This window comes from Parasteatoda tepidariorum, chromosome 1 (genome assembly GCF_043381705.1).
Source record: "Parasteatoda tepidariorum isolate YZ-2023 chromosome 1, CAS_Ptep_4.0, whole genome shotgun sequence".
In the NCBI taxonomy this organism is placed as follows: Eukaryota; Metazoa; Arthropoda; class Arachnida; order Araneae; family Theridiidae; genus Parasteatoda; species Parasteatoda tepidariorum.
In genome coordinates, this window is record NC_092204.1 from 51,448,695 (window position 1) to 51,476,015 (window position 27,321).

The 27,321-nt window shown below is 27.8% G+C and overlaps 1 protein-coding gene across 4 annotated transcripts in view; it reads right to left on the reverse strand.

Moving 5' to 3' along the window:
* The window catches only part of LOC107443818 (rho GTPase-activating protein 39), a 109,836-nt gene that overhangs the window by 53,078 nt on the left and 29,437 nt on the right, over positions 1-27,321 (reverse strand). The window contains exon 1 of one of the 4 annotated variants that reach the window (XM_016057817.3): positions 19,717-20,186. The exons of 2 other annotated variants lie outside the window; for them this stretch is intronic. In XM_016057817.3, the coding sequence (XP_015913303.1) occupies positions 19,717-19,733 (17 nt within the window). In that variant the 5' untranslated portion in view covers positions 19,734-20,186. Of the gene's footprint in view, positions 1-19,716; positions 20,187-27,321 lie in introns of those variants that run through there. One more of the 4 variants, XM_016057819.3, reaches the window with a different exon arrangement.

Genomic DNA, 27,321 nt, shown 5'->3' on the forward strand with positions numbered 1-27,321 from the left:
GCACCGTTGCCATAAGACGAAAGAGCCTTCGAAAAACAGCCTTAAAAATTACAGAAAAATTGCATTGGTGGGTTTGCGTCCTAATGGACGCAACTGACCGATTTTGAAAAATTCCATCTCAATGAAAGAAACAATTGTATATTTCAATGAAACAACTATTCTTTTTAAATGAAGTGTAGCTTGCAGTCTTTTTCCGTATTTTGAACTAGATTAAGTTTTTATTTCGTACGAAAAATAAATAATAAATAAATAAATAAGATTTGAAATTAAAAACCACTGAAAGTCTACAAGTAAAATAGATAAAATAGACAAAGTAATTTTCATAAATATGCATTGAAAAAAAAATGCAATCGATTTTTTTCTTTAACTGGTAATAAATTAACAAATTTTATCGGCAGTCAATAGATAAAATACCAAAATTGTTTCAATTCCATCGCAAATTCGGCCGATAAAATAATTTATAAAAAAATACTAAGAAAACTATTACGAAATAAAATGTTATGATAATCAATAACAATCAAAATTAAGTTAGAGAAACAAGCTTGCCACCTTTTCATTATTCAATCAGTTCCATTTTTAACAAAAGCGTTGACATTTGAAAATAAATAAATAAACATAAAAGCTTTCTTTCGGAAACAACATAAAAGGAATGAAAGGAAATTTAATTTTAAAAATAGGATATGGCGATGTAATTGAATATTGTAGGATATATATTGCTCCAAGCTAAAACACATTGTATAATGCTACTAAAGAAATACAATCATTCTAAGCAATTTTAAAGGCCAAGCAATAAATTTGGAACAGACAGAAGAAAAAAATGTAAAATGGGAGGGAGGGGGTTTGAGTAAAAAAAAGTCGAAGAGGAAAAAGGAGATGCGAAATGAGAAAAGAAAAAAAAAAAAAAAAAAAAACATTAGGAATATATTTAGAATAATGGAACTGGGAAAAATATGTAAATTTAGAAGAAAAAGCAGTAGGAGCAAAGAGTTCAGAATCTTTCAGTCGGTTTCATTATGAAATATGGCAACGAATCAATCATAAAATACAGGAAGAAACGTTAGGAGAATTATTCCTTTTTATTCTCAGTTGTGAAAATGTATTTTTAAACGCAGAGAAAAATAATAAGAATAAAGAAATAAGGGGTCTAATTTATGTCGCCTATTTTTAAATTGCATGTTGAAAAGTAACTTTATGTAACAAAAAGTAACAATAAAAAAATTATTTATTTTTACTTGAACTAATTTCGAGGTTGTTCTGCTTCAATACAACTTGCATAAAATGGTAAATTTCACGTTATACAGGGTTTTTTTTCTTCTTCTTTTTTAACACTTATAATAAATAAGGTATATAGGAGCTATAAATAAATTTATTTTATGTAAAAGAAGCGAGGTGTTTTTTGACGAGTTATGACACAGCTGTAATTAGTGAAATCGTTTAAAATCTTAATTATCTTAGACCATACTTTTGGATAAACTCCCTAGAAATTTAATTTAGGTGGTTACTTACTATTTAAGATTTTTACTCTTAATGTTACAAAATAAGAAAAATATGCATTCATACTTTTTATAAGATATATGCTAAACTTAGCTGTCAAATTTTGCACTATTTACAATTTATTGTTGTAAAACAATTTGTTATACAAAAAAAAAAAAAAAAAAATTCTATAGATAGGACTTATTTTCTTTAAAAATAATACTTAGAAGTGAGTAATGGAACACGATTTTTGGAGGAAAAGAATTACGGCGTAAAGTAATTGCATTCTAATTTTCAAGTTTAAATGTCTGTCGTTCGTTAAAATAAAACATATCAAGACACTGCTACATATAGTTCTAAGCGATACCTGCCTAAAAGTTTTTTCCGATTTCAATACCTTAAACATTTGTTACTTCCTTTGCAAACGTAACGAACAGTTAATGGGCAATGTTAATATCAAAATAAATCACCGAGTCGCAAAACTAGTATACCCATAGATTTCGGGTAGCGACTAAAAAAAGACTGTGATCTTCTGATTTAGAATGGGGTATCCAAATAAAATATGAGCAAAATTTGTCTTTCTCACCCAATCAAACATGAAATTTCTAGCTAATTCCTTGAATCAACGTTTCCGAAATAGAACCAGAACCCTAGGGTCCTGTAGAAGATTTAAGGAGGTTCCGGGAGTTGGGTATTTTTGATTTTAAACTTACAATTAACACTTTAATCAAATCAATAATCTATTATTTACTTAATATTTCGGTTGCCTTTATGCTTTAATTATTTCAAGTAAAATGCCAAAGAAAAATATATATATATTGCATTGGTATTTCCCATTGCTTTTTTCAATCAAAATAAAATAACTAAATTCGTTAATAACGAAATGTATTTCCCTGATAACCAATTTCAACGTTTATCGTAGTTATCATTTTCGTTTCATTTTTCGATTAATTCATTTTCAGCTTACATCAAATATAATTTTATAACTAGATTAGATAAAGCTCCAGGACTGCGAATTTAACTGTCTGACATAAAACGATTTAAGATCATTAGTGATAAAATTATGAAAAAATTTAATTTCTCTTATTAATATTTTCAAAATAAAGTAATATTTTATTGGTTCATACGTTCAGATTTGTCTTTATATACTTTATTTATAAAGTCGGGATTCCGTCGAAAAAACGTTGATCACTTAGGATTCCATACCCGAAAAAGTTGAGAGCCGCTACCTTAGATCCAGATCCATGTTCCCTAAACTATTAATTTTTAAAAGTCGCTTTATTCAAATTTTAAAAATAATATTTGAATAAAGCGACTTTGATAAAGCGACTAATATAAAATTGTCCAATAAAAAAAAATTGAAATTAAAAAGAAAAGAATATTGCCACGCAGACTTCTTTTTTCCTTCAAAAAAAAAAGTGTGCATGGCATTTCTCGATATGTAGGTATGTATTCTCTTTACAAAAACTCTTTTTATCTCGTTGCAGTTGCGTCGTCTTTGAAAATAAGAAGTCTGAAATGTGAAGTCAACAAAATATGCTTTTTCACATCTTAAAGCGTATCTTTTTTTTCCTTCTAAAATGATTCTGACTTAGCGGCTTTCCAAACAATACTTCGTTTTTAAACTTATGTCAGAATTTTTTTACAACTATCATTTGAAAAGAACCATCCCTTCATATCAGAAGGAGTCGTCTGTTTACTAACATGTTAAAAATAAACGCCCACTGAACAAAATTCTTTCTAAAGGCTCTTGGATTGCATCCAAATATTGGGGAGAAACTGACGATATGATAAGTTTTATTTCTTTCATATATAATATGTTCAAAATGTCGCTAATAAAAAACACTAACAGTTATAACCATAGTTGCGATAGACAAATTTTAGGGAAAAAATTGCTACAATAATAGTTTGAATTTACATTAGAAAAAACTCATAGATCAATTTTTATTAATTGAAAGAAATATAGAAGTATCAAAATGAAGAAAATGAAATAAAAAACTTTTCACACAGAACGCTAATGAAAAAATACTTCTGAAATCGAATGTTTTCCCAATTTAATTAGAAATCCTTTGTTATAAATAATAGTTACTAAACGGGCAAATAAATTTTAAAAAGGAATAATTGTTTTAAATACAACAGATTTTTTTCCTTTAAATGTAGCAATAACGTTTGAGTGAAATTAAATTAGCAAGGATTTTATCCAATAAATTAATTCTAGGGAACAAAACAGCTTCCAAAAAAGTTTCTTTGAAAAATAGACAATTTTGTTTCAGGTTCATTTAAAAAAACGCAATTATTATTATTTTTAATAATAATATATTAAAAATGTTACTTTAAAAAAATAATAAAAATTAACCTTGAAACATTTGTGAAAAAATTAAAGTTTAAATCAAAGTTGTGGAGTGAGTCTGCAAAATGTACTGTAATACGGGACCACGGCTATTAAAAATTTAGGTCCCATTAGGTTAAACGAAGAAACGAATGAATAAGTACAATTTTTTGATTTTATGAAAAATAATTTAAACATATTTAGAATTAATATGTGAACTAAATATTACTCAAGTGAATATTGTGACAGTCATTTAAATCATAACATTTAAATTTAGTTTATCACGTTAGAACTTTTTTGAGTCTATGTTTGATAGAAATATTGAAAAGGTACAAAAAAAATTTCCAAAAATAAATTAATTTTGATCAGTTGAAAAGTTTATTGAAAAGACATAAAATCAAATTTTATATATCACATATGAAATAGTTTTCCTAGTTCTAAAATGTTCTTTAAAGAATTTTCTGATGAGATGTTTACAAATGTGAGATTATGCGTGCAAGATACTGATGTTATCAAACTCGTATTTAATAATGATTTGGCACAATTTCAATAATTAGAACAAGTATTGTTTTATTATTTATTTTTCAAACGTAACGTAATACTATAAAAAGTAATTTTAAATAAAACACTTTTAACTCCAATCGCAAATAAAAAAAAGATTAATTAAAATTAATATTTACATATTTAGTATTAATATTTTCCGAAGATAAAGTGAAAATTTTAACAAATTAAATTCGGAGTCAGAGTTGATCTTTCAAAAAGTCGAAGTTAGAGTTGAGCATTTCGATTAGCTGCAAACTATTCGATTAGAGATCAATCAACAGACATACTTAAAAAAAATACACAACTCCGTTCCTTTTAATAGAAGACAGAACATATAATTTACTAATTAAGAATGTTTTCACATTATACACTCGTTTATACAATTTAACTCTTTTTCCTACCAGGGTAAGGACAAAGGCTGTCCGAAACTTGCAGTGATATCAGAAGCTGTATATACCTGGTCTATCATGTATCCTAAACAGCAATTACATTGAACAGTATAAATGACAAACCTAAGTTTTTCTATCCATTATATTAAACGCAGTGTGGGCTAGAAACGAATCGATGTGAGATGGAAAATAATTTCTCTGCATGCATGTTAGTAACAGGCGATATAGAAATACGGCTAGACACAGCCTCATTAATAATTGATTTACAGAATTTTTATAAGCCTGAAACTAGAGTTCGGAGAATCACGATCAAAAAACTGCGCTACTAGTGTCTAAGCAAATAATTATGCATGTGAGGACATAAACTTGGTAGACACACTGAATAATAAAAATTTTAAGCACATTCTTACACGGAGATTCTTTGAAAACAAGTATGCTTTACTGACTGTTAGAATTTCACCTCGTTTTCAATCTAAAAATTGTGTTTAATTCATTGCATGAAAAAAGCATTGCAAAATTTCCGTAATGAAAAATTCATTGATAACTTGAAATTTTTATAAAAAAATATTTCTTGATTTGTGCCGATATTGATATTGAAGTTTTAATCTGATAAAAATAATATTATAAAAATACGAGATAAGTATAAGTAAAATATTATATGATGTTCAAAATGGACTAAAAAATAAAAAAAAGTAATTAAATACGGATAAAAGTGATGTGAAAGTTTTAAATTGTAATTCCTCGTTAGCTGCCAGTAAAACAGAGTAAAGTACGGTAACAGTAAAAAAAAAAATATATATATTTTAATTTTATCCTTTTGTTTTATGCTTATTTAAATGCAAGTATTTATAAAACTTATAAAATATGTAGTTTTTTTTAAATATTATTAATGAAGAAAGACTTGTTCTGTCAAGATTAAATACGATTTTTTTTTAACGTTTTGTGATCTAAATTAATTTATTCTTCATTTGACGTCTAATTCAATAATTTGGTCGCTGTCTGCACAAATTTATAGAGGTGTTGAACTAAATCAAAATTAACTATGATTTTATTTATTGATTGATTAATTTGAAACAATTACAAAAGAATTTTAACGATTACAGTTAGAAATGTTAAGTATAGTTCCAGCCGTGCTTTTAAATCACAATAAGCATTGTTAATATTTTTTTTTATTAAACCTTTGATGTGTAAATGTGTGTGTATATACATACAGATATAATCCGATTTTTTCCGAAAAAAAGTCATGATTATTGCCAACCATATAAACCACAAAAAAAAAAAAAATACTTAATACCACAAACGTCATATATATTTTTAGGTAATCTAAAAAAAATAAAAATAAAAAAACTAACTTCACATAAAAAAGCGGAACAATATTTCACTTACATATCACGAACTGCCACTCGCAACACGGAAATGGTCGTGCATAAATGTATGACGGAAACCATCAAACAGAAGAAAATGAAAAAGGCTGAAATAAAGTATCAATGACCACCACGCATCACCGAGATATTTCTCTAAAAAAGAAATAGAAACACCCCTCCAACATTAATATTTCATTTATTCTCCCAGTACTTAATCCCTCCGTAACTAGGCACATGTAGGCGGCCTTAGGAATGTCACAGAAAAGAACTTCCATAAAAAGAAACTGAAAAGAAGTGTATATTATTTAACACTTCACGGCGGGTGGTTTGATTTATGAAATGATCTTGCACCCCCAAGGGAGAGATTAATTAATATCTGGAGTTTAAATATGACACGCCATCATAAAGGAAGGTTTAACGAGATGAGAAATACTGAACTAATGCCCGTTTAAGATATCTTGGGCGCCAATGTTTCTTAAAATAAGACGCAAATGGCCATTTGTGTACAGCATTTTCAATTTTTTTTCCTTCTTTTTTTAGAAATGGGAGAGCTATCGTTAAAACGAAATGAAAAGCTATTGTTATTCATCAAATGAATATAAAATAGTGCATACATGGTATTTATATTTTCATTGTAAATATATATATATATATATTTTTAATAATAACAGTTGAATGTATTTTTTAATGGGGCTTAAAGTAGGGCCCTACACTATTTCCGGATAAAATTATTGTAAAGTACCTGCATTCAGATCACCGATACATTTTACGGTAAAAACTATTTTTACCATTAAATTTTACGGAACAAAAAATCTGGTATACCATAATTTTTACTGAAAAATCTCTGAAATTAAACAAGTATTACTGTAAAAATTACGGTATAAAATTTTACTGTAAAAATGATTTTACGGATGATGCACCTGAGGTGCCAGTAGTTTTTACCTAATTTGATTAAGAATTTTTTACTATGATAAACTTAACATGTTTTTTCTCCAATTGGTGACTTCTGCTAACTTATTTGTCCCAGTCCCTTATTTTTAAATTTTATTCCCAACACATTCTAAAAGCATAAAACCTTTTTCCAAATGAGAGGCCGACCAAAAAAATAAAATGAAAGTCGAGGTGTCCGCTATGAAATATAATTTGTTTAGGATACTTAATAATAATTCATATATTTCTTGTTAAACTAATTAGATTCTTAATATACATTAAACATTTGGACAATAACAACTAACAATGTATAGTATGTGTATTTGCAAAGAAAAAAAATTAAAACGGTAGAACGTTCGTTTTTTCCTTTACTAAAATTTAATTTCAACCTGTCTTTAATTACTTAATGTATTACGTACTATGTGTTACCTGGTATTACGTAACTATGTATTACGTATGTATTACTTAATGTAGTTTGATCCAGAAGATTGCAACACCTTCTATTACTTTTAGATTATTCTGTTTAAAGTAAAATAATAACATTTCCAATGTAAACAGATCTTTAAGAGTTTACAGTATCCACATCCATTTTAGCAGTAACTCATAGATTACAAACGAAGAGAAGAAAGACTCAGCTTTGCAGGTTACACCAAGAAAAAGGTTTGGTCAAAACTACTAGAACGTGGTAAAATTTACTGTGTTTCTGGCTCCATGTGAGTACCAAGAGGGTCAGTAATTTTTACCGAAACGCTCTGGTAATATTTGGGTAAAAAATTAACAATAAAATATGTTTTTATAATACGTGACGAAATTGGGTAATTTTATCATACCTTAGCTTAGAGTATGGCAGAAAAATCATTTATTTGGTTAAACTTACTTTTTAGTAACGCAATTTTTACTAAACGTATGGTACTAAGGACTATAATTTTAAAAACTAGAACTTTATAAACTGTTGCCTTTTGAAAGGAAAAATTACCAAATGAATGGTTTAAATACCATATACTTTTGCTTTACTAACCAGAATTAAGATCTTTTCACCAGAAATGTCATTACCATTCAGTACGGTAGTTTTACCAGAATTTTTTTTTCTCTGTGTACATTTCCATTGGCGAAAAAGAAAACAAAACAAATGAATACGATAATCTGTGGAAAAAACAGATAAATAATTCCACTATAATACAGTCATTTTCAACTTCAGAAGAAAAAAAAAAACAATTCTAAAAAGCAATCAATTCTATTTCAAAACCTATGAAATGCCGGTAGCAGGACTAAATGCTGGCCGGTGTCAACATCGTGATTATGGACTATTTACAATTCAAGCACTGTATTCTGAGATCAGATCACGCAACGGAAAGCCTGCTTCGGTTTCAATTGATTCTTTGACATGACTGGAACTTAGACAATGGTTTCGTGGGGACAGTTCTACTTACACGCCGGTATAGGACAGGAAATAAATTGGAGGGGGGGGGATAATAAAGTAAAAAAAAAAAAAATGTCTTATGATAATATCCTAAGGTCTTTTAAAGAGACCGGCAAAAAAGTGAGTGACTCAAGTCTTGGACTGATATAATCTTTAACAAACTAGAAATTGCATGTTGGAAAATTGTGCAACTTGTCTTTATCACCGGATACAAGCAATGAACTCGTGAGAAAGAAATAAGTATGTGTTCGGAATAAGATTTTCTCATATTCAGTAAATAATAAGAAAGGACACAATTAAAGAATACTAAAATTCTAAATAAATTATATATTCTCTAATAGATTATTATACGAATCCACTTCAAATATAAGTATAGAAACATTATCGCAAGAAGTTATAATAAACTACGGGTTGAATAGATTTAACGAAAACAAATGTAGGTAAACATACAAGTAAATATGAAAATTAAAAAATTCGAATAAGAAGCATTATATTTTCGTGGTCGTTCAAATATTATGTAAGCACCTAAGGCCAAATGATATGCCAAATATGAGTGAATGTCGTTCACTGAAAACTTTATAGTTTTACTCATAAATATTACAAGCAAACAAAAAAAATGGTCGAAATTGTATTTGACTTTCAGGTTTTAAAAATTGAATGGACAGAGGTGATTTTTATAAAAATATTTATTAAATGTTAGCATTGAAATGTTTCTGAGCGACTTATAGTTTAGATATACAAAGAAAGCTAAATATAAAGTAAAACAAGGTAAGTCAATGATTAGTTTTATATCGTCTAAACACTGCTAAATTTTAAGAAATATATACCGATAATAATCGATAAAGAGTTTTTAAAAAACTTAAAAATATAAGTGATATTCAAACAAATTTTGTCAAAATTAGGTCGACGAAAGGGTTGAAAATACAACGAGACAAGACTAGATAATTATTAGAGTCAGATTACATAAAGTTTTTTAATTGAAATTTCGTGTAAGCAGAAAAATTGTCATTTTATCTAAATCTGTCCAAGGCGGAAGGGATATTTGCGCTAGACTAATTTATGCATACAAAAACACTCTCTTATAAATTGAAGAAAAAAGATCATTTATTAGAGTAGAGGGTTGGGAGTTAGATCTGGCAGTCTTTAGCTGACAACAAGGCAATGAAACAACACCATGTATACTTCAAAAGATTTAAAAAAAATTTTATAATTCCTGCTTTTTCTAGAAGTATTAAATTTACATCAGCTTTTTCACCTCTCCAATAACTTTCTCCAGCAGTGTTACGTTAAAATAAAAAAATAAGGATAAATCAATATATTTTCAGCTAAGAAAGCTTTGTTCTTACAAACCGTATATTCGATATGAATTTAATCTGATTGTACTGATTAACTTTGAGCCTTCCAATATTTTGTTTGTGTTAGGGAAAAAAAATATATCCTATTAATTTTATCATCTCCCCCCCAACCAAGTTAAATAATAATAAAATTATACAAGGTTTTTCAACTAAACTATTATTTTTAGTATAGATTTAAACTGTTGCATAGTAAAATTTGGAGACAAATTAAAGCACCATTCTTAAAATTACGAATATATGCAAATTTTGAGCCGGCAAACCATACTACAAGAAAATATTTTGAAACTTTATTCAAAATATCGAAAATTATTTCTTTTACTTATTCTAAAAATGAATATGAGTCCTTTTGTAAGGATAAATCATTTCTACCGTAAACCACGGATTTGCTTTCAATTAAAGATAAATCATTTTTATTGGGGATTTTAATTGCAACAAAAACACTTGTAATAACATGAATCGTAGAAACTAAAACGAACATATAGATAAAACTGTAGTTACAAATTAGTACAATAATCAAACCAATTTAGGATAATGAATAAATACTAATCAATAACAAAGGTCAGAAATAAAGTAGAACAACACGGCATATTGATGTTTAAGGTGAATTTAAACACGCAATCAGATTATTAAGACAATACCTTGGGAACAAAAAAAGAATAACTAAGATTATTGAGAACAATATGTTAAGTGGCCAGAGGCAGTGTTGCCAGATTAGGGGTTTTCCCCCTAAATTTAGGATGATTTTTTATCTTCAGTGGGTATTTTAGGGTAATATGTTTTTAGGGGTTTGTTTTAGGGTTATTTGTGAATTTTACTAATTTCATTTTGGTTACGTTCTAATATCAAATTTTATAACTGAATGTGTGAGATGGTAATATGAAAATCAATATGTTAAACCAAAACAAAAAGATAAAGATTTAATTTTAGAACTTAACCCCTTTGTTAAATGTAGTAAGTTATTACTTTGCTCGATCAACCTGCACGTTTGGTGAATTTGAATTCAAATTATTTAAAATTTTTAATGTGCATGGTTTAAAAATAATGCAAAAGAATAAAGAAAAAAAGAAGTACGTACAAAAGTACAAGAAAGATTGGGAACACGAAAAGCAGTTTAAAAGTAAATTAATAGTACAATTGTTCATCTTTTTTTTTAATTAGCAGCACATTATTAATTTGTTGATAATAAAATATTAAAAAGCATTAAAGCAACGTTTTCTGTACATTATTTGACTTTTGTACTATTTTTTAATACTTATACATTAAGTTAAAAATTTTGGGGTTTTCTTTAAATTTTTAGGGGATTTTACAATGCTATCTGGGGGTAAACGGTTATCGGCACCTGGCAACACTGGCCAGAGGTTATTAAAAAATGTAATACAAAATTGATTAGTAATTTCATCTTTAAATTGCTATACTTAATATTCTTTTCTGTTTAAAACAAAAAACTGATATTAAAAAATTTAAGAAATCTTTTTTTCACATCATTTAAAAAAAAATAATAATATAGCAGCTATGAGAAAATTAGCAACACAGTAACATTAAGTGTAAGTTTTCTGACACAAAAAATTTTTCATGTAGTATAATTTAATTTTAAGCTAATTCTTTTATAAATTTTTAATTTCAGAATTAAAAATATTTTATTTTATTAACTTGTATTATTTCATTTCATTTTATTTTATCAACAGTTTGACCAAAACCACGAATTATTTGTATTTAAATTTAGGAAAAGGCAAATGATTACTCTTTTACCTAATTGTTTTTAATGCGGTTAGAATCTGTGGAAGAGACTAAAGAGAAAAGCATCCATTTAAACTGAAGCCAGACAAACAGGAAGAGAGAATCGTTTTGTTATCTGTACTACAATTTGTTTTAAGCAAAAAAAAGTCTAAAAAAATCATAACGAAAAAGAAAAGAATACAAGAGGAAATGAGAGGTGCAAAATTAAATTTTGAGGAAGTTAACATCACAGTTCAGAAAATAGAAGAAGCACAAACTCTGACACCTGTCGCGAGCAAGTATTAACTTGCCAAAATGCGCGGGAAAAATAGTTCCTTCACATGAGAAAAAGTGAGGTAAGGTGGGCCCCTTTCCGGTTGCGCGGTACGGTACGTTCACTTCCGTTCAGAGAATGTAAACAATTACGTAGAAGGAATAGCAAGAAATAAAAAGGCGTTGCAAAGTCAGTTAAAGCAATAGTAACACATGGTTACGTGGTAAAAGAAAAAGCAGTTATTTAGCCCCCTCTCAAATTATAATCGTCAATTTAAATAAATTAAAATTTTAAAAAGGGGGAATTTTTTCAGAAATTTATAAAGGAATATGAGATTTTAAATATTTAGTTTAAAAGTTAAATATTCATACCGGAAAAAAAGACAACAGTCAATGCCAAGGAATTTTGATAAGAAATTTTACTTACAAATACCTTTCCTGTGTTTATATTGGTAAAACTTTAATTCAATGAAATTGAAAAAACAATATTGGCCATGATACTTATATCAAATTAGTTTAGAATTTACGGAACATTTTTACATACTCTACACAATAAATTTTTACATTAATACTATTGCAATAAATTACTAAAACTTAAAACGTATAACACTTAATATTGCAACCTAAATATACTTTGATACATTTTTATAAATTTTTAAAAATTTAAATTCAATATAATCATCTTAACAAGGTAGAAGTTTAATGTTTATTTGTAATAATTATGTGGAAAAAACAAAAAAGACTTAGGAGAAGTTCGATAAACTAGCTACATACGGATATATTTGAAACATTACTGATATGGAGTATTTTACACCACTACAATGTAAACACTACAATGTAAACACTTCAAAGGACTAAAAGGGAAAAAATTATTATATAACTTTTTTAGTAAGAAAGTAATTTATTCGAATGACACAGAATATTCATTTCCGAATAATATTCTTGGAATAATATTCATGGAAAATTCGTGGAATAAAATTCAAAATATCCATGGAATAATAAATATAATCCCATGTTTGAAGTTATGTTTCTAGAAGGACAAACGAAGGTAACTGTATAGACCAAACTACTCGATTAAAAAGTAATTTGAAAAAGTATTAAAATAAGTAACATAAAAATCTATAGATAATATGCAAGTTAAAACACTTATTAAGGAATAAAGTTAAAAACAAACTAATATACAAATTTGGAATAAATTTAAAACGAAAAGAAAATTAGATGGTCAAAAATCTTGACATAGGAGCTTGAGAAAAACTTATGCACCTGTTTTAATTAGAGTTAGCTATGTAGGTCAAATATACGATCTTATTACTACAATAGAATGCGATCTTGACATTAAAAGCTGTTAAAGGTTTTTCTTCTTTACAACATTAATTAACTTATTATTTTTATCTTTCTGTAATGTTTTTTATACAAACAATAATTATTATACAATATCTTGAAACTTTTTACTATTGTTCATATTACATAACTTCATTTAAAAAAAACTGTTAGCAAAGATTTTTTTCTCCTTTTTTTGAATTTTTGATAAAACACAAAAATGCAATACGCTAATATGCTAACAGGCGAATAAGATAAGAAAACATAAGCAGGAACATGCAAAAAAAGCACGGAATGATTCCATGTGGAGGCGAACAAAGGCTCAAATAAGAGTGTGGGTGGTTTTAAGAATGAATTATTTGGAGCAAGCTAGCCAGCAAACACAATAGAACAACTCCTGCAGGGCGATGTGATAACGTTTCAAAAAGAATAAATTAAGATTCACATAAAGCTTTCTTCTAAATCGTGCGCACTCAGTAGGGGTAGTAGGCATAGAAGGAATTGCCATTAAAATAAAGAATAAATATGACCTTAAGCATTAAAGTGTAAATATAATAGTCAGCATACTTAAGAAAATGCCTAATTTTTTATTTATTAAGGAAAAGAAAAGTAACTTGTTCTTCACGTAATATAGTCTGCGAACTAAATATGAACTGTAAGCTTTGAAAGATCTTATCCTTATTCATATGGGTTGACATGAAGCAAAAAAGACATTGGTGTTTCCTGCTGTATTTCATAGCCATAAATTATTAAATGCCAAACATAATATTTTTCACTTATTTTGACCTAAATTAATACTAAACAAGGAAGAAAAAAAAGTATGAAAAATATATTTAATAAAAATTCTGAATTAAAGGATTGAACCCTGCAGAAATGCAATGTTGGTGAGGGTGCGCTGCTTGCAATGAAAATATTAAAATTGTGCACGATGAAAGTACTAAAAGTAAGAAAGTAAAAAGTACTTTTATGGGAAGGCAAAAGTTTTACAGTACTGTTCGAACCTCGAAATAACCGCAAACTCCCCGCGAAAAGTAATCAGTAGTTAATACATAGCAGAAATACTAAAAAATATTAATGGTTTTTAGAATAGAAGTAAGAGTGGTAGTTTAGGAACATTAGAAACAAGGATTATGTATCAAAATAAGAAGGAATATGTGGATAACGGAAAGAAGAAGAAAGTGATTGAAATCGAACAAAGCAGTATCAATTATTTTATTTTTCACTGTTGTTTTTTAAAATGAATAATAAAAATAGCAATCAGAACAGACCAATGAATGAAAAGAAAAAGAAACTTTGTTCTGACCTCTTAAAGAGGATAAAGATTACTACCACAAAATTAAAAAATGAGGATTTACAAAACAACAGTGGATTCTTTATAATAGAACAAATGAAACTGTTCTAAGATATGACTGATAAACCAGTTCAGTGAAATGGCTAATACTGGAGCTAGAATATGGTAAGAAAATAAAAAGGAATTCTTTGTAATAAGAGAAAAAAAGAACAATAATCGAATAGCCTATTTATGATTCATAAGAAAATGTCATTTCCTTCTGAATATGTTTATCTTTTCATCTACCGACTTAAGTGCTGATAAAATAAAAGGAATCATAAAAATTAAATGAATAGTGCTTCTTATCAGAAATGAAAATGTTTACATTTAATATTGTGCATAAAATGTTTTCACTTGCTTAAAAGTTTTAAAAATATGGAGTTCTGGAATTGTTATTCATTAAGTTATGCCTCAAGAATGCAAAATGGCATTTCACATCGTTTTGTCCATTCAAACACATAAGGAAAAGAAATAATAAAACGGAAAGACCTTAATAAAAATTGTGTTTCATAAAATAGAATAATAAATTAAATACTTTATAACTCATAAATCATTTCCTCGAAAAATAGAGGAATTTTTCGAGCTATAAATACACATCCATCAGTCATAACAGAGAGGGGAAAAAATCGCCATTCTCCAGTCTAATAATTGATGAAGAATGTCTATGAGATATAAAATGATTGGGTAGAATATTCCAGTCTAATAAATAATATCATATATCTCGTAGAATATATTTTTCCGATCCAATTAAAGGGGCACGAATCCATGGCATAACGGTAATGCAGAAAAATTGTTGCTACTTAGTTAAGATTTTGTAGATGGTGATGTGAAGAACACTGGTGTAAGAAATAAAAGAGAATTTGCAGACCTGGTCGATTATCTCTTGAACTAATGGACCGATTTTAATGAAATTTGTTATGCACATACATTGATACAATACAAAAGTAATAACCCTTCAGCAGTTGTAATACAATGTATGTACATATCGAATTTCATTAAAATCGGTCCAATAGTTCTAGAGATAATGGACCAAATCTGCAAATTCTCTTAATTTCCTACATCAGTGTATTTCGAAACTTTCTATAAAAGTATCTTTCTACACATATGTAAATAACTTTTTAAAGTTTTCCTTTCATTTCCTACATAGCGATTTCTGCTGAACACTGTCTAGTTGTACTAGTATTTATCCCCTCTAAACTAGCACTACAGCATAGTTTTGATGTCATAGCTTTAATATCACCATAATTATCGTGCTATAATCATCATAACTATCGTGTTATAAAGATGATGGGATCTAATTAAGAAATATGTTAAGTCATTATGACAAAATGTCGAATAAGTTTTATACGTAAATATATAGCCCAACCGAATAGTCTGAGAGACTTATTAAAAGACTTATTATTTTTTATAATGCCATACGAAACAAAACAATTGTTGTTTGTCAGCAGGTCTGATTACGGTGTGCAGAGGGTTAAAATCCAAATTATTTTAAAAGATATTAATAGGTGGTAGATAGCTAATGAAAATGATAGGAAATTAAATAGAATTAATTAAGAAGTTATCCAAAGCTCCGACAGCGTATTCTGAATCTAAAAGGCGTCTAAATTTAACTGACTATATAATTTTTAATTCGATCGTAATTAGAAATTTTTAGTCAATTTAAAACAATTTAATATTCATTTAAAAATAATTTAATTTAGAAATTTGTCTGCGAAAATGAACCATCAAAGTGATGATAGAAAACATTTATAGGTACCTAATCATAATTAGCATGAGCAATTGTTTTTCCATCCCTTTAAATTTAATTTGACTAAAATTTCTAATACCATAATCAAATTTAACTTAAAAGCCGGACTTATTTATCATAAAAGGCTGGAGAGGCAAAGAGCCCCCACAATCGTAAGGGCCCCTGTCATGCTGAAATATGCACAACATATTTCCTATCATTTAAAAAACTAGATCATTATCTTATTTAATCTTTTCCTCAGTAAATAAAAATCATTTATAATGATCAGTTATCTTTTAATACCACAATCTTGATTTTAGTGCAGAATAAAATCTATTATTAGAGATTCCCTCTACATCTGCTTAACAAGTTAGTTATATGGTTGCTAATGTTTTTTGAATTCATTAAAATTCGTTTTTATTTCTCACACTTTTTTCTTCGCCAACACATTTGAATACGTAAGGCTAAGAAAAAGAGCCTTGGCAATAAATAAAATCAATTAGTCGCCAATACATGGATTCCTTACCTTACCTTGGTGAAAACTATTTTAACGACGTTAAAATAGTTTTCGTTTATCGTTAAGTTAACGTATTCATGACACTTGCATTTTTTTGATTTCCTTGTAGACGGAGGTGTCCTGTGGGGCTTAGCCCTGCAGCCACACCCTCTGGCCCATTTTCCAAATTTATAATTTGATAATGTATATTTATATTAAAACTTAAGATTAATCTTTATTTTGAGCTCCACATAAATTTCAAAAGTAAAACATTTTTAGCATTTATCATGTTTGATTTTTCACTATATTTGTTTATCTTCTCACTTTGGACAATAGAATAATTAGACGAAAGGATAATAATAATTTCCTCCAATTGATGGTAAATCATCCAAATTCTTCAGTCATCATCCCTAACACCTTAAATCACAAATAATTTTCATAACAGCCCCCTTTTTTTTGTATGTTTTTCCTTAGAATTGTCAATAAGAATTATGAGTTCACAAAAATTGAAATAAATAAAGGCTCAAATATACTAATACACCATAATTTACTTAAGTTAAAATTAATTTAAAAGCATTTTGTACGTAAACAACATGTAAATTTGACATACCACCAATGGAACACCGACTGTTTTGAGCTATAGCCCCCCGGATTTCTAAATCCGACCCTCAAATTTACGATTCATACAATTTTTTTATATTTTGTTATTAACAGTAAATTGAAGTTATAATAACTATTATCATTTTTATATATAAATAAAACTATTTAAGAATTGAGATAAGGGAAATAAATACACAAACAAACATCGCAAACACAAACAAGCATCGCAAAATTAACATTTCTTTTTCGAATTCATATAGCAAACGAATGAATTTACTTAACATCCCACTAGAAGAACCTCATGACTACAAGGTGAAAGGATAGGAAATACTGTTAGGTGACAGGTGAAACAATAGATGGAGGTCAAATCTTAAGCTTCCCGTCAAAATTCTGAAACGCTTAACATTCTGCATCTGCTTCTCAATGACACTCTCTATTAATACAACGTGTTCTTTATGGAATGTAAATAAATACTTATGTAAATATTTCGAAAAGGAGATTTTAGATGAAAATGAAATGTTTGAAGTACATCCCGAGAACACAGATTCACCACAAATATATTAATCTTATTAACAATAAATGAAAAGATTTAGCTGAATCATTTTGTTTGTATAACTTAGACAGGGGAATCTTCTGAATTCTAGATTAACCAACAGTATAAGCAGCTTTATCAAGAGGAATTAAGGTTCGCATTAAAATAAAAAAAACTTGCACCCAAACAACGTATATGTGTTATACAAGCAAAAGTACAAATTACAATATTTTTCTCAGAAAGTTCAAAAACCCATTTCTAAATTTATTCCAGTTTGGTTGCTGTTACACAGATATAAGCTATTTAAGATTAATAAATGATAAATAAAAATATTCTATGTTAAGTCACAGCACAAAATATTGTAGAATTAAAATTATGATTTTTTTTAATTAGGAATTTTCAAAATGAAAACAAATATATACAATTTAAATAAGCCTAGATATATAAATATGAATAAAACGCCTAATGACAATCGAATAAGTTGATAGAATATTATATAATTAGAATTAGGTTATCCCTTTTATATTGTGTTTGTTATATAAATTTTATAGAAATACAAAAACTAGTAATGTCTTATTTAATTCAAACAACAAAACAGTTATTAGAATCTAAGAAATGAACGAATGACAAAACAATCGAATTAAGCAAAGCCAATTAAAATGTATGGTCATTTCAAAGTTCATAATATTTGTTACTGTACAAAGGAATGGAAATTAAATTAAAAATGAACGCAATTAGAACGTGCATTAAAAACTTGGTCTTATGTCATAGGTTCTTTTTCCTCTTCATGGCCTTTTATTAGGCTAGAACAACAAATATTACATTCGAAACGATAACAAATTGCAATTGTGCATCCGAAATGTTGTGAGCCAAAAAAGGTCCTTTCTTTTTTTTCCCTAAAATTCCATGGGTTTGTTCTCTACTTATTATTTTTTTAAAGCATTTTACAAATAGACATCTATTTAATTCAAAAGGATTCAAAAATAGCATTTTATGAATGTAATCAGATCAAATTAATGATCTCTGATGGCAACTGCCACTAATAGCAACAAGTATACATAATTATAACATTTGATGTAGACGCAATAAAATTTTTGTATTTAAGAATTTAATGTTAAGCATTAAATAGAGCATTAATTCTAGTACAACCTAATAATTCAAAATTTAATGAAACAATAAAAACTATTTCAACTTAGCTGTAATTATAATATCATACATTTACATCCATCTCTTTTAAAATAGAATTTCTTTAGATTGGAATTTCATCATAATGTAACTAACTGACTGTTTAAGAAACCCTATTAAACGGTTATATTTGGTTTGAAGGGAAAAACTTCGCAGTGGTTCATTTTCACCCATTTTATCTATTAAACTAATATTTATCATTTACGTGTTAGCCATTTTGAACACAAAATAATAAGTTAATTATAATTTATTTTTTGAAATTCCCTCGAGTTTTTCACAAAAAAGTAGGCACAACAAAAATTTTAGACATACGTAGTTATATTTTTTAATTTTCTTTAAGTTGTTTAATATGTAATTAAGAATCAGTAAAGCTAACAAATTCTTAACTTATAACAATTCCGAATTGAAAAATTACACATATTTTAAATTAAAACCTAATTTTTGTAGATCTTGTGACTTATCTCCCTAATATGCTACGGAAAAAATTAAAGAAACATATTGCTATCAGTACTACTTAAAATAAATAAAGCATTTTTCAAATAGTTGTGTGAAACATAAAAAAAAAGGGCATAAAAGTACTTGACGTAGATTGGAAAAAAATCCGAACGGATATTGTAAACAAGTATTAAACTTTCAAGCAATAATTTGCGCTGAACAAAATTAAAAATTAACAAATAATAACTTACAATGAAAAGAAAATAATGATTATGATATGAATTACTGAAGCAAACTTACCACTCTTTCTTAGTCATAGCCTTTTTAGAATCCAGTGAAAAATTGGGATCTGCCGCAGTTACAAACAAGTTAATATCCCTTTTGATATACCGACAGTAAAATATCCACTAAGTAGGAGAATTCTTAGGAGGCTCTACCAAATCTGTCATCACACTTAATTAAAAACACACATAATAATATCCCAGAAAAGTGACCCATGCGGGTATTGTAACTACAATGCCTTTATGCATAATTTTTTCCCCTTTCACAATTTCAACATCACAATAATTTGAAGCGATAAAAATGAAGTACTGATGATTGAATTTCGGCGAAAGAAAAAGAATTTTTCTTATCAAAAAAAGAGGGTGATTAACAGGAACCTCTATGTTCAGGAAGTTGATGAAGATGAAGAGAAAGATTTCTTTTAGTTTCCATAAGATCCGCACCGCTCTTCGCACTCCATCCCTTGACGGACGTCTGTGGTATAAAATGACGAGAACGGGTAGAGCGGGAGTAAAGGAATCTTTTTTGGCGTTAAAAAGAGGTTGCCAAGTAGAATCGAATGGCCGCCAATTTCAAAGGAGGGGCTTTCTTATAATGAAAAATTAGTACATAAATCAAACTTTTTAATAAAAATGTTTCGTCATCAGGGATATAAAATGTACATGAAATTTCCGAGAGTAAAATAAAGGAGAAGAGTTCTTTAAGCAAGTATTATTTTAACTGCTGATCCGTATTAAAAAAAGTGTTATTTTTTGTCTCTATTGTTTTGTAACAAGCTTGTTAAAAAAGGCAGTTAATATGACTCCGAAACTGCGCGAAATAATTCAAAGATACCAACAGTAGACCTGAAAATAACTATTCGCCACATGGCGAGTCAACAATAGAAAAAAAAAGGGCAACTTTATTTAAATTGATCACCTTTTCTAATCCTTTTTTTCTTTTTTTAAATTTTTAATGAAAAAAGTACATGAATGCAGAAAGACTCTAGAAAACAGACTTTTCATTTAAATGTCTAATGTCTCTATCCAAAATTTAATTAATTAATTTTTTTATTTTTTTGAGACTGCATCAATTTGTAATGGAAAGATTTATGTGTAAGGAGAGTTCTTTAACAATTCACATATTTCAAAGTTATATATCTTAAATGCATTTGCACGCCTTCCTAAATTAAAGTGACCACACGTCCCGATTTTGGCGGGACAGTCCCGCTTTTTGGTGGATTGTCCCGCGTCCCGCCGATTTTTAAAAATGTCCCGCTTTTCAGGAAATATCTGCATTTCTTATTTTAAATGTTCTGTAAAAATATATTCATATTATTTATTAAGTATTATGGTGAATATAAAGAAATAAAAAATACATTAAATGCGTGCAGAGTAAACTAAATTAGGCAATGTACCAAGTTAGATTTACTCTGTGGTGTTTACGTCTCGGCTTAATTCAGATAAGTGCGGACTGCCGTTAGACAGTGCGGTTTGTTGTTTTCAATTTGACGTTCAGTTTGACTCATTATTTGATTGACAAAAGTAGAGCAATAGTTGCCACAAAGTAACGGTCAGTAAGGTAAAATTTAATACTCTTTTTTAGCCTTTGAAATAATTTTTTTATTTATTTCTAGTATTTACCAACAAAATAAAAGATGAGTAAAGAAAGAGGATGCAAATTTAATGAAGAGGTAAGCAGAGAATTCCATTTATTAAAGGTACCAAAATAGACTATATGGTACTGTGCGATAAACGCAATGCTGAATTTTCGGTCTCACATGGTGGAAAAAACGATATTACTAAGCATCTAGCGACAAAGAGGCACAAAAGATTTTTTAATAATGCCGCTTCATCATCTAAAATGGAACAGTTTTTTCGCAGTGCTAGCTTTAGCAACACGGAAAAACAGCTAGCATTAGCGGAAGGGCTATTTGCTTTCCGCACCATAAACCACAATCAAAGTTTCGGATCAATGAATTGTACGTCGCAAGTGATCAAAACATTATACGACAAAAAATATGCCTGTGCAAGGACAAAAACCGAAGCAATTATTTGTAATGTTTTTTCACCATATTCGTTTTCACAATTGCAGAAAGAATTAGAAAAATGTGCATTTATATCCATATATTCTGAAGCTTCCAACCACAAAGATTTAAAATTATTTCCCACAGGTGTTAGATTTTTTGATCCAGAAACAAGAATTAAAATTAGAATATTAGATTTTGTTTCATTGCCTGATGAAACTTCACTAATAATGTTTGATTTAATAAGTACTATTTTAGAAAGGAATAATTTAAACAATAAAATTATTGCCCATTGTGCTGATAACACTAACGTAAATTTTGGTGGAAAAGCTAGAAGAGGCATCAATAACGTTTTTACGAAACTTAACGAACATTTGAAGCAAAAAAATATTGGAGTACGTTGTGCAGCGCACATTCTATACCTATACTGTTCAAACAGCATCTGACTTACTTCCAGTTGATGTTGAAAATATTTTTGCAAGCATTTATTCGTATTTTTATATATGTATTGTGCGTGTTGAAAGTTTGACTAAATTGTAATTCTCATTTCATCCCATTTGTCCCGCTTTGTCTCAATAAAAATGTGGTCACTTTATCCTAAATATTTCAAATAAAGTTCCTTAAAGTCAGTTTGATTACTTAAATTTTGTCATACATTTATAAAATTTTGATTGCTGAATTAAATTTTTATAGCCGTGATTATTTCTAATATAACTTTTTTTGTAGAAATTTAATCCAAGCAAAAAAAAAAGTTTACAAAAAGTGGCTATGAAAAAAAAGGACTTATCGATATCGGTCACCGACTCATTAGATTATGAGGAAAAGGTGACTACTAAGTTATTATCTACTGGCCACTGGCTAACTAACTAAAAATTTTCAACAGTGAAACTTTTCACGCATTTAATAAACAAAAGCAGTTTACTTATGCGCCTATAATAAGCATAACTTCTGATGCGTTTTTGTATAATTAAAAAAAAAACACACTATAACAAGTCCAAAAACTTTGAACTAAATGATTATAAAAATAATTTAAACAAAAACACGTAATGTTATTTTTTAAAATCATCTTTACGGCTAGGCTGTGCCTCAAAAGCGCTCGTTATCTGTATCAATAAGTTCAGTGGCAAGTGATTTTATGTGTTTTGAGATATTTATTTCTATTTTCTGTTAATTCGAGTGAAATTCATTAAAAAAAATTAAAAAAAAAATAATTAAATGGATGAGCAATAACATTAAACTTTATCATTTTTATTTAATAATTTTGATCATTGTTCTTTCTGAAAATAATTGAAAGAACGTTTAATAGAAAAAAACATTCTTTTCTGTCTTGTATTATTTTTGTTGGATTAATCTGATGAAAGAATTTCCATAGCTGTATTATTTATTTAATATAACACAAATATTGTGTTTTTAATATTTTCCAATCAAATTAGTTAATAAGCTCAGTACTATTAATTAGTTTAGGTTTCATCTAAATCCTAATTAATATTATTATTCATTATTCTAGATAATTTTGAGAAACTAATTTATTCAAAAATTTCATTCACAATTACTCTGTTTTAATTTTTTTTTTTTTTTTTACCGATTTAAGAGTTCGACAATTCCATAAAAAAAAATTTTTTTTTTTCTTAACATATTGCCAATAGAACAAAGATAATTTATTCGAATTTAATTCACTAAATAAATTTGAATCAGCAACACACAATTGATATAGATATTTTAAAAGTGGCGGAGTGTAAAATAGCTAACATCTTAATCAAAGTTTCTAAGAATAAGTATTTTTTTTTTAATTTAAGAGTAAATTTATTAAGTTATTTATTTTGAAAGTAAACTAATAAATGCAAAGCAACAAAAAACGAAATTAAAACTATTTATTTAGCAATTTATTTATCTATTAAGAACACTAACTTTCGGAACTGAAATCCTCTGAGCGAGAAAATTCTTATAAAGTCGCCATTGATGGCGAATATCAGCCAAATAAAATTAAAAAAAATGCCCTGTTTCAGGGGTTCCGAAATTCGCTAACAGAAGAGATGGATGGAGATGAGCGGGCAACTGCATGTTGCAATATGATGGGGAGTACAATCGCCCAGCTGCGCTGTCAGACAGCTGCAACTATCACATGATATGAATTGAGATGTGGGGTTGCCCTGGCGGTTATTTTCAAACAAGCCTATTAAATAAGGGAGTCTATCGAATTTCAATTAAATGAAATATCATCACTAATTTTTGGCATTTAGTTGATATGATAATTTTAATTAAATTATTCAGTTTACATTTTCGGTTGCAGTTGGAATATGCAAAACAAATTTAATCATACATCTACTAAAATTTATTAAAGCAATATTGATTTTTTTTTAATGAACTAACGTATATTTTGAGACGATTTCTTTAATGTAGAATAATTAAAAATAAGTAAGTTGATTAATACCCGAGAGATATATGAGAATATTCTTTTAAAAAAAATTAACAGTTGATCGCTTGCACCTGAAATATCAAAACTAGAAAATTCTAACTAACTTGTTTTAATGTTACGGAAAATTTTCAAATTTTTTCTTTTCAAATTATTGTCATTCATTTACTTAAAAATTTTTCAAATTTCTTTTCAAATTATTGTTATTCATTTACTTAAAAAAAACTTTCAAAAGTTAGAAAAATGACAGTTATTAAAAAACAAGACTTAAATTTGGTAACATTAAATTTACATTGAAATGAATTTAAAAAAATATATATAAATACATAAAAGTTCAAATACCAACAAAACCTACGTACGATAGTAAGATCCTCAAAAAAATTAACAAAGAAAGGAAAAAAAACAAATAAATAACAGAAAAGAATGTTAAAAATTCACACCCAAAATCATCTTGATTATGGATCATCTACATTTAAAATAACATTTTTCCCTCTTGCAATTTATTTTATAGGGTGATTCTACGGTTATGTCCCACATAATAAGCATGAAATTAATATATTTATCAAAAATTTGTTTTATAAAAATGTTTCCATGCCTGAAAAATCTTCGTACAAAATTTACACATAAAAATAATTTTATTCATATTCATAAAAATAATAGTTTTACAATTTCACTAGAATAGCCCTATAACAACTATTAATTTCTTGTAGGAGAAGAAAGCAATAATTCATGTTTTCATTATATTTTTCAAAAGAAAATTTTATACTTCTGATTTTTTAATTTTGAAAACACAGTGACTCATACAGAAAAAAAATTTTTTTGGAGTTCTTAAATTTAAACTTTCCAGATATGGTAAAAAACTAGTATAATATTGATTTGAAAATGATGCATTTAAATGTTCAAAAATGTTTTTTTTTTTTTTTTTAATTTCCTAATGGGGCTCGCGGTTTTGCCACAATCGTTGATATACTATTGTGGAGGGGGGGGGGAATGTTATTTGCTATCGAAATAAAAAGTTCTTTTCTAAAACTTTAAGTAAATAGCTTATGTCTTAAGGCTGCTTTTTCGAAGGCTCCGTCGTTATATGAAATGTCGCTTTTTTGCGAATAATATGCTATTTTTATAACTGCTGTGAGTTTTCTACTGTTACTCATGATTGTTGGGTTAAGTTTAGTTCATCTAAAGCCAGCACTGTCTACGCTTATTTTGAAAATGGCGCATAACGCCAATATGGAGAAAAGCCACAGCTTTGTTAAAATAAAAAGCGTTTGTGGTATAATTTTTTAATATTTAAAAACTTAATTCAATGCTGCATTACCTAGGCTCATATAAAATTGCAAAACTGAGAATAAAGCAGTGATTTTGATAATTTTCATCTAGGTCGAAAATTGTCGCCAAATTGGCGATTTTTAAAAAAGTTCAATAACTTATAAAATATTCAAGTTATTTAGCTGTTTTAAAGCCCAGATAATTCTACACGGCAAGAATATATACATAGTTTAAAATCATCGTATTGCTTCAAGTATAAGGCACTTAGATTATGTCTTTTTTTAAACTTTTCTTGGCGACAGAGCTTCGAAAAACAGCGTTAAAAAAATCAATTTAAAATATTTCAGAGTTTGAAATATTTTTTAAAAAAAATACAAAAAACTTTAAAAGAAAAACATTTGTGTACCATTTGAAGCAGTCAGAGTTTCAACCATTATCAACGCCAAAGTTGCGTACGTGTTTAATTATTTCAGAAGGAAATGAATTTATCCTATTTATCAATAACACTCATAACTGATGGTTTCTTTGTGGAATAACAAGGAAAAAAAGCAAAGGAACTCATCTTGCTTTTTTTGCACTTTAACCTTAATGACATATGCTAGACAGGCTCGTTGATTATAAATATATCAAGCAACATTTCGCCAGGAAAATAAATTTTATCGAGCATAAAGGAAGGTTTTTCTTTCAATGATGGAAAGTAGTACATGTATTAGTAACAAGATAGCAACTAGAAGTTATGTTTCCTGATTTGATAAAAAGAAAAACATGACAAAATATTGGGAAAATTAGTGCAGTTGTTGTTAAACACAAAACATTAAGATTCTGAATCGTTATAGTATACATAACGTTTCATTACTTTTTCTTTAAAATATTTGTGTTCACACTTTTAAAATTTAAACAATCAGATTTAAAAAATGAAAAATTACGTATGACTTTTTTTGTTTCAGAAATTTTATTAATTCAGTAAATATGAAGAACTTTATTATTTCAGTTAACTTTGTTAATTCACAAAATATGTAAAACTTTATTAATTCAGTAAACTTTTTGAATTCAATTAATATGCAAAACTTTATAAATTTAATAAATATTTTTAAAACTGTAAATACGCAGAAGTTTATTAATTCAGTAAATTTGTTGAACTTTATTCAGTAAATATGAGCCTATGACTATATCCATAATACAATTCACAAGCAAATTAAAATGGCAGAAGTCTTCCGATTCTTAAGCAAATTTTTTATTTAATAGAAACTAAAAAAAGAACTGTAACCTAGCATTTAAAACCGGAGAGGAAAGATTCTCAAGAAATGTTTAAAAAAAATATTAATACAAACACTTAATCGTCCTTTTTTAAACACCGAAATGTTAAGTCTCTGTATATACAAAGCATCTTTCACGCCTTTACGAAGCCCTTAAAATTTCTAAAAATACCTACCTCAGCTGTCTTTGATGTAATTTTTTTTACAAAATATTTGAGAAAAATCATCATAGTGAATTACATATTTCAGTTTTACTCCTACCCGATGTTAGGGTTTGACAGTTAGTAGAACCTTAAAGCGCGACTCGAGTCCGATTATAGGTCTTGTCAGTCACATATCACAGCTTTTTCTATCGCATAAGAGGGTGAATGCGTGAAAAATAACAGCGAAAGATACTAGAAGTCAACTGTTTCTCATCAAGTAATTATTTTTTAAGCATAAAATATTATTATTTTATTCTTTATGAATCACTAGGGTGAAAAAAAAACTTTGCTTCATCCTGTTTCTTGAATTGTTGTTTTTGAACTTCGTATAGTGATGTAATCTAACAAGAGTGTCCGTACATTAAAATCCCAGAGATAAATATTCTAATCGAAGATCTGCATTCATGTAAAATATAGATTTATAACGACAATAAATCTTTTTCAGTACGTCTAATCACAAAAATGTAATATATATAT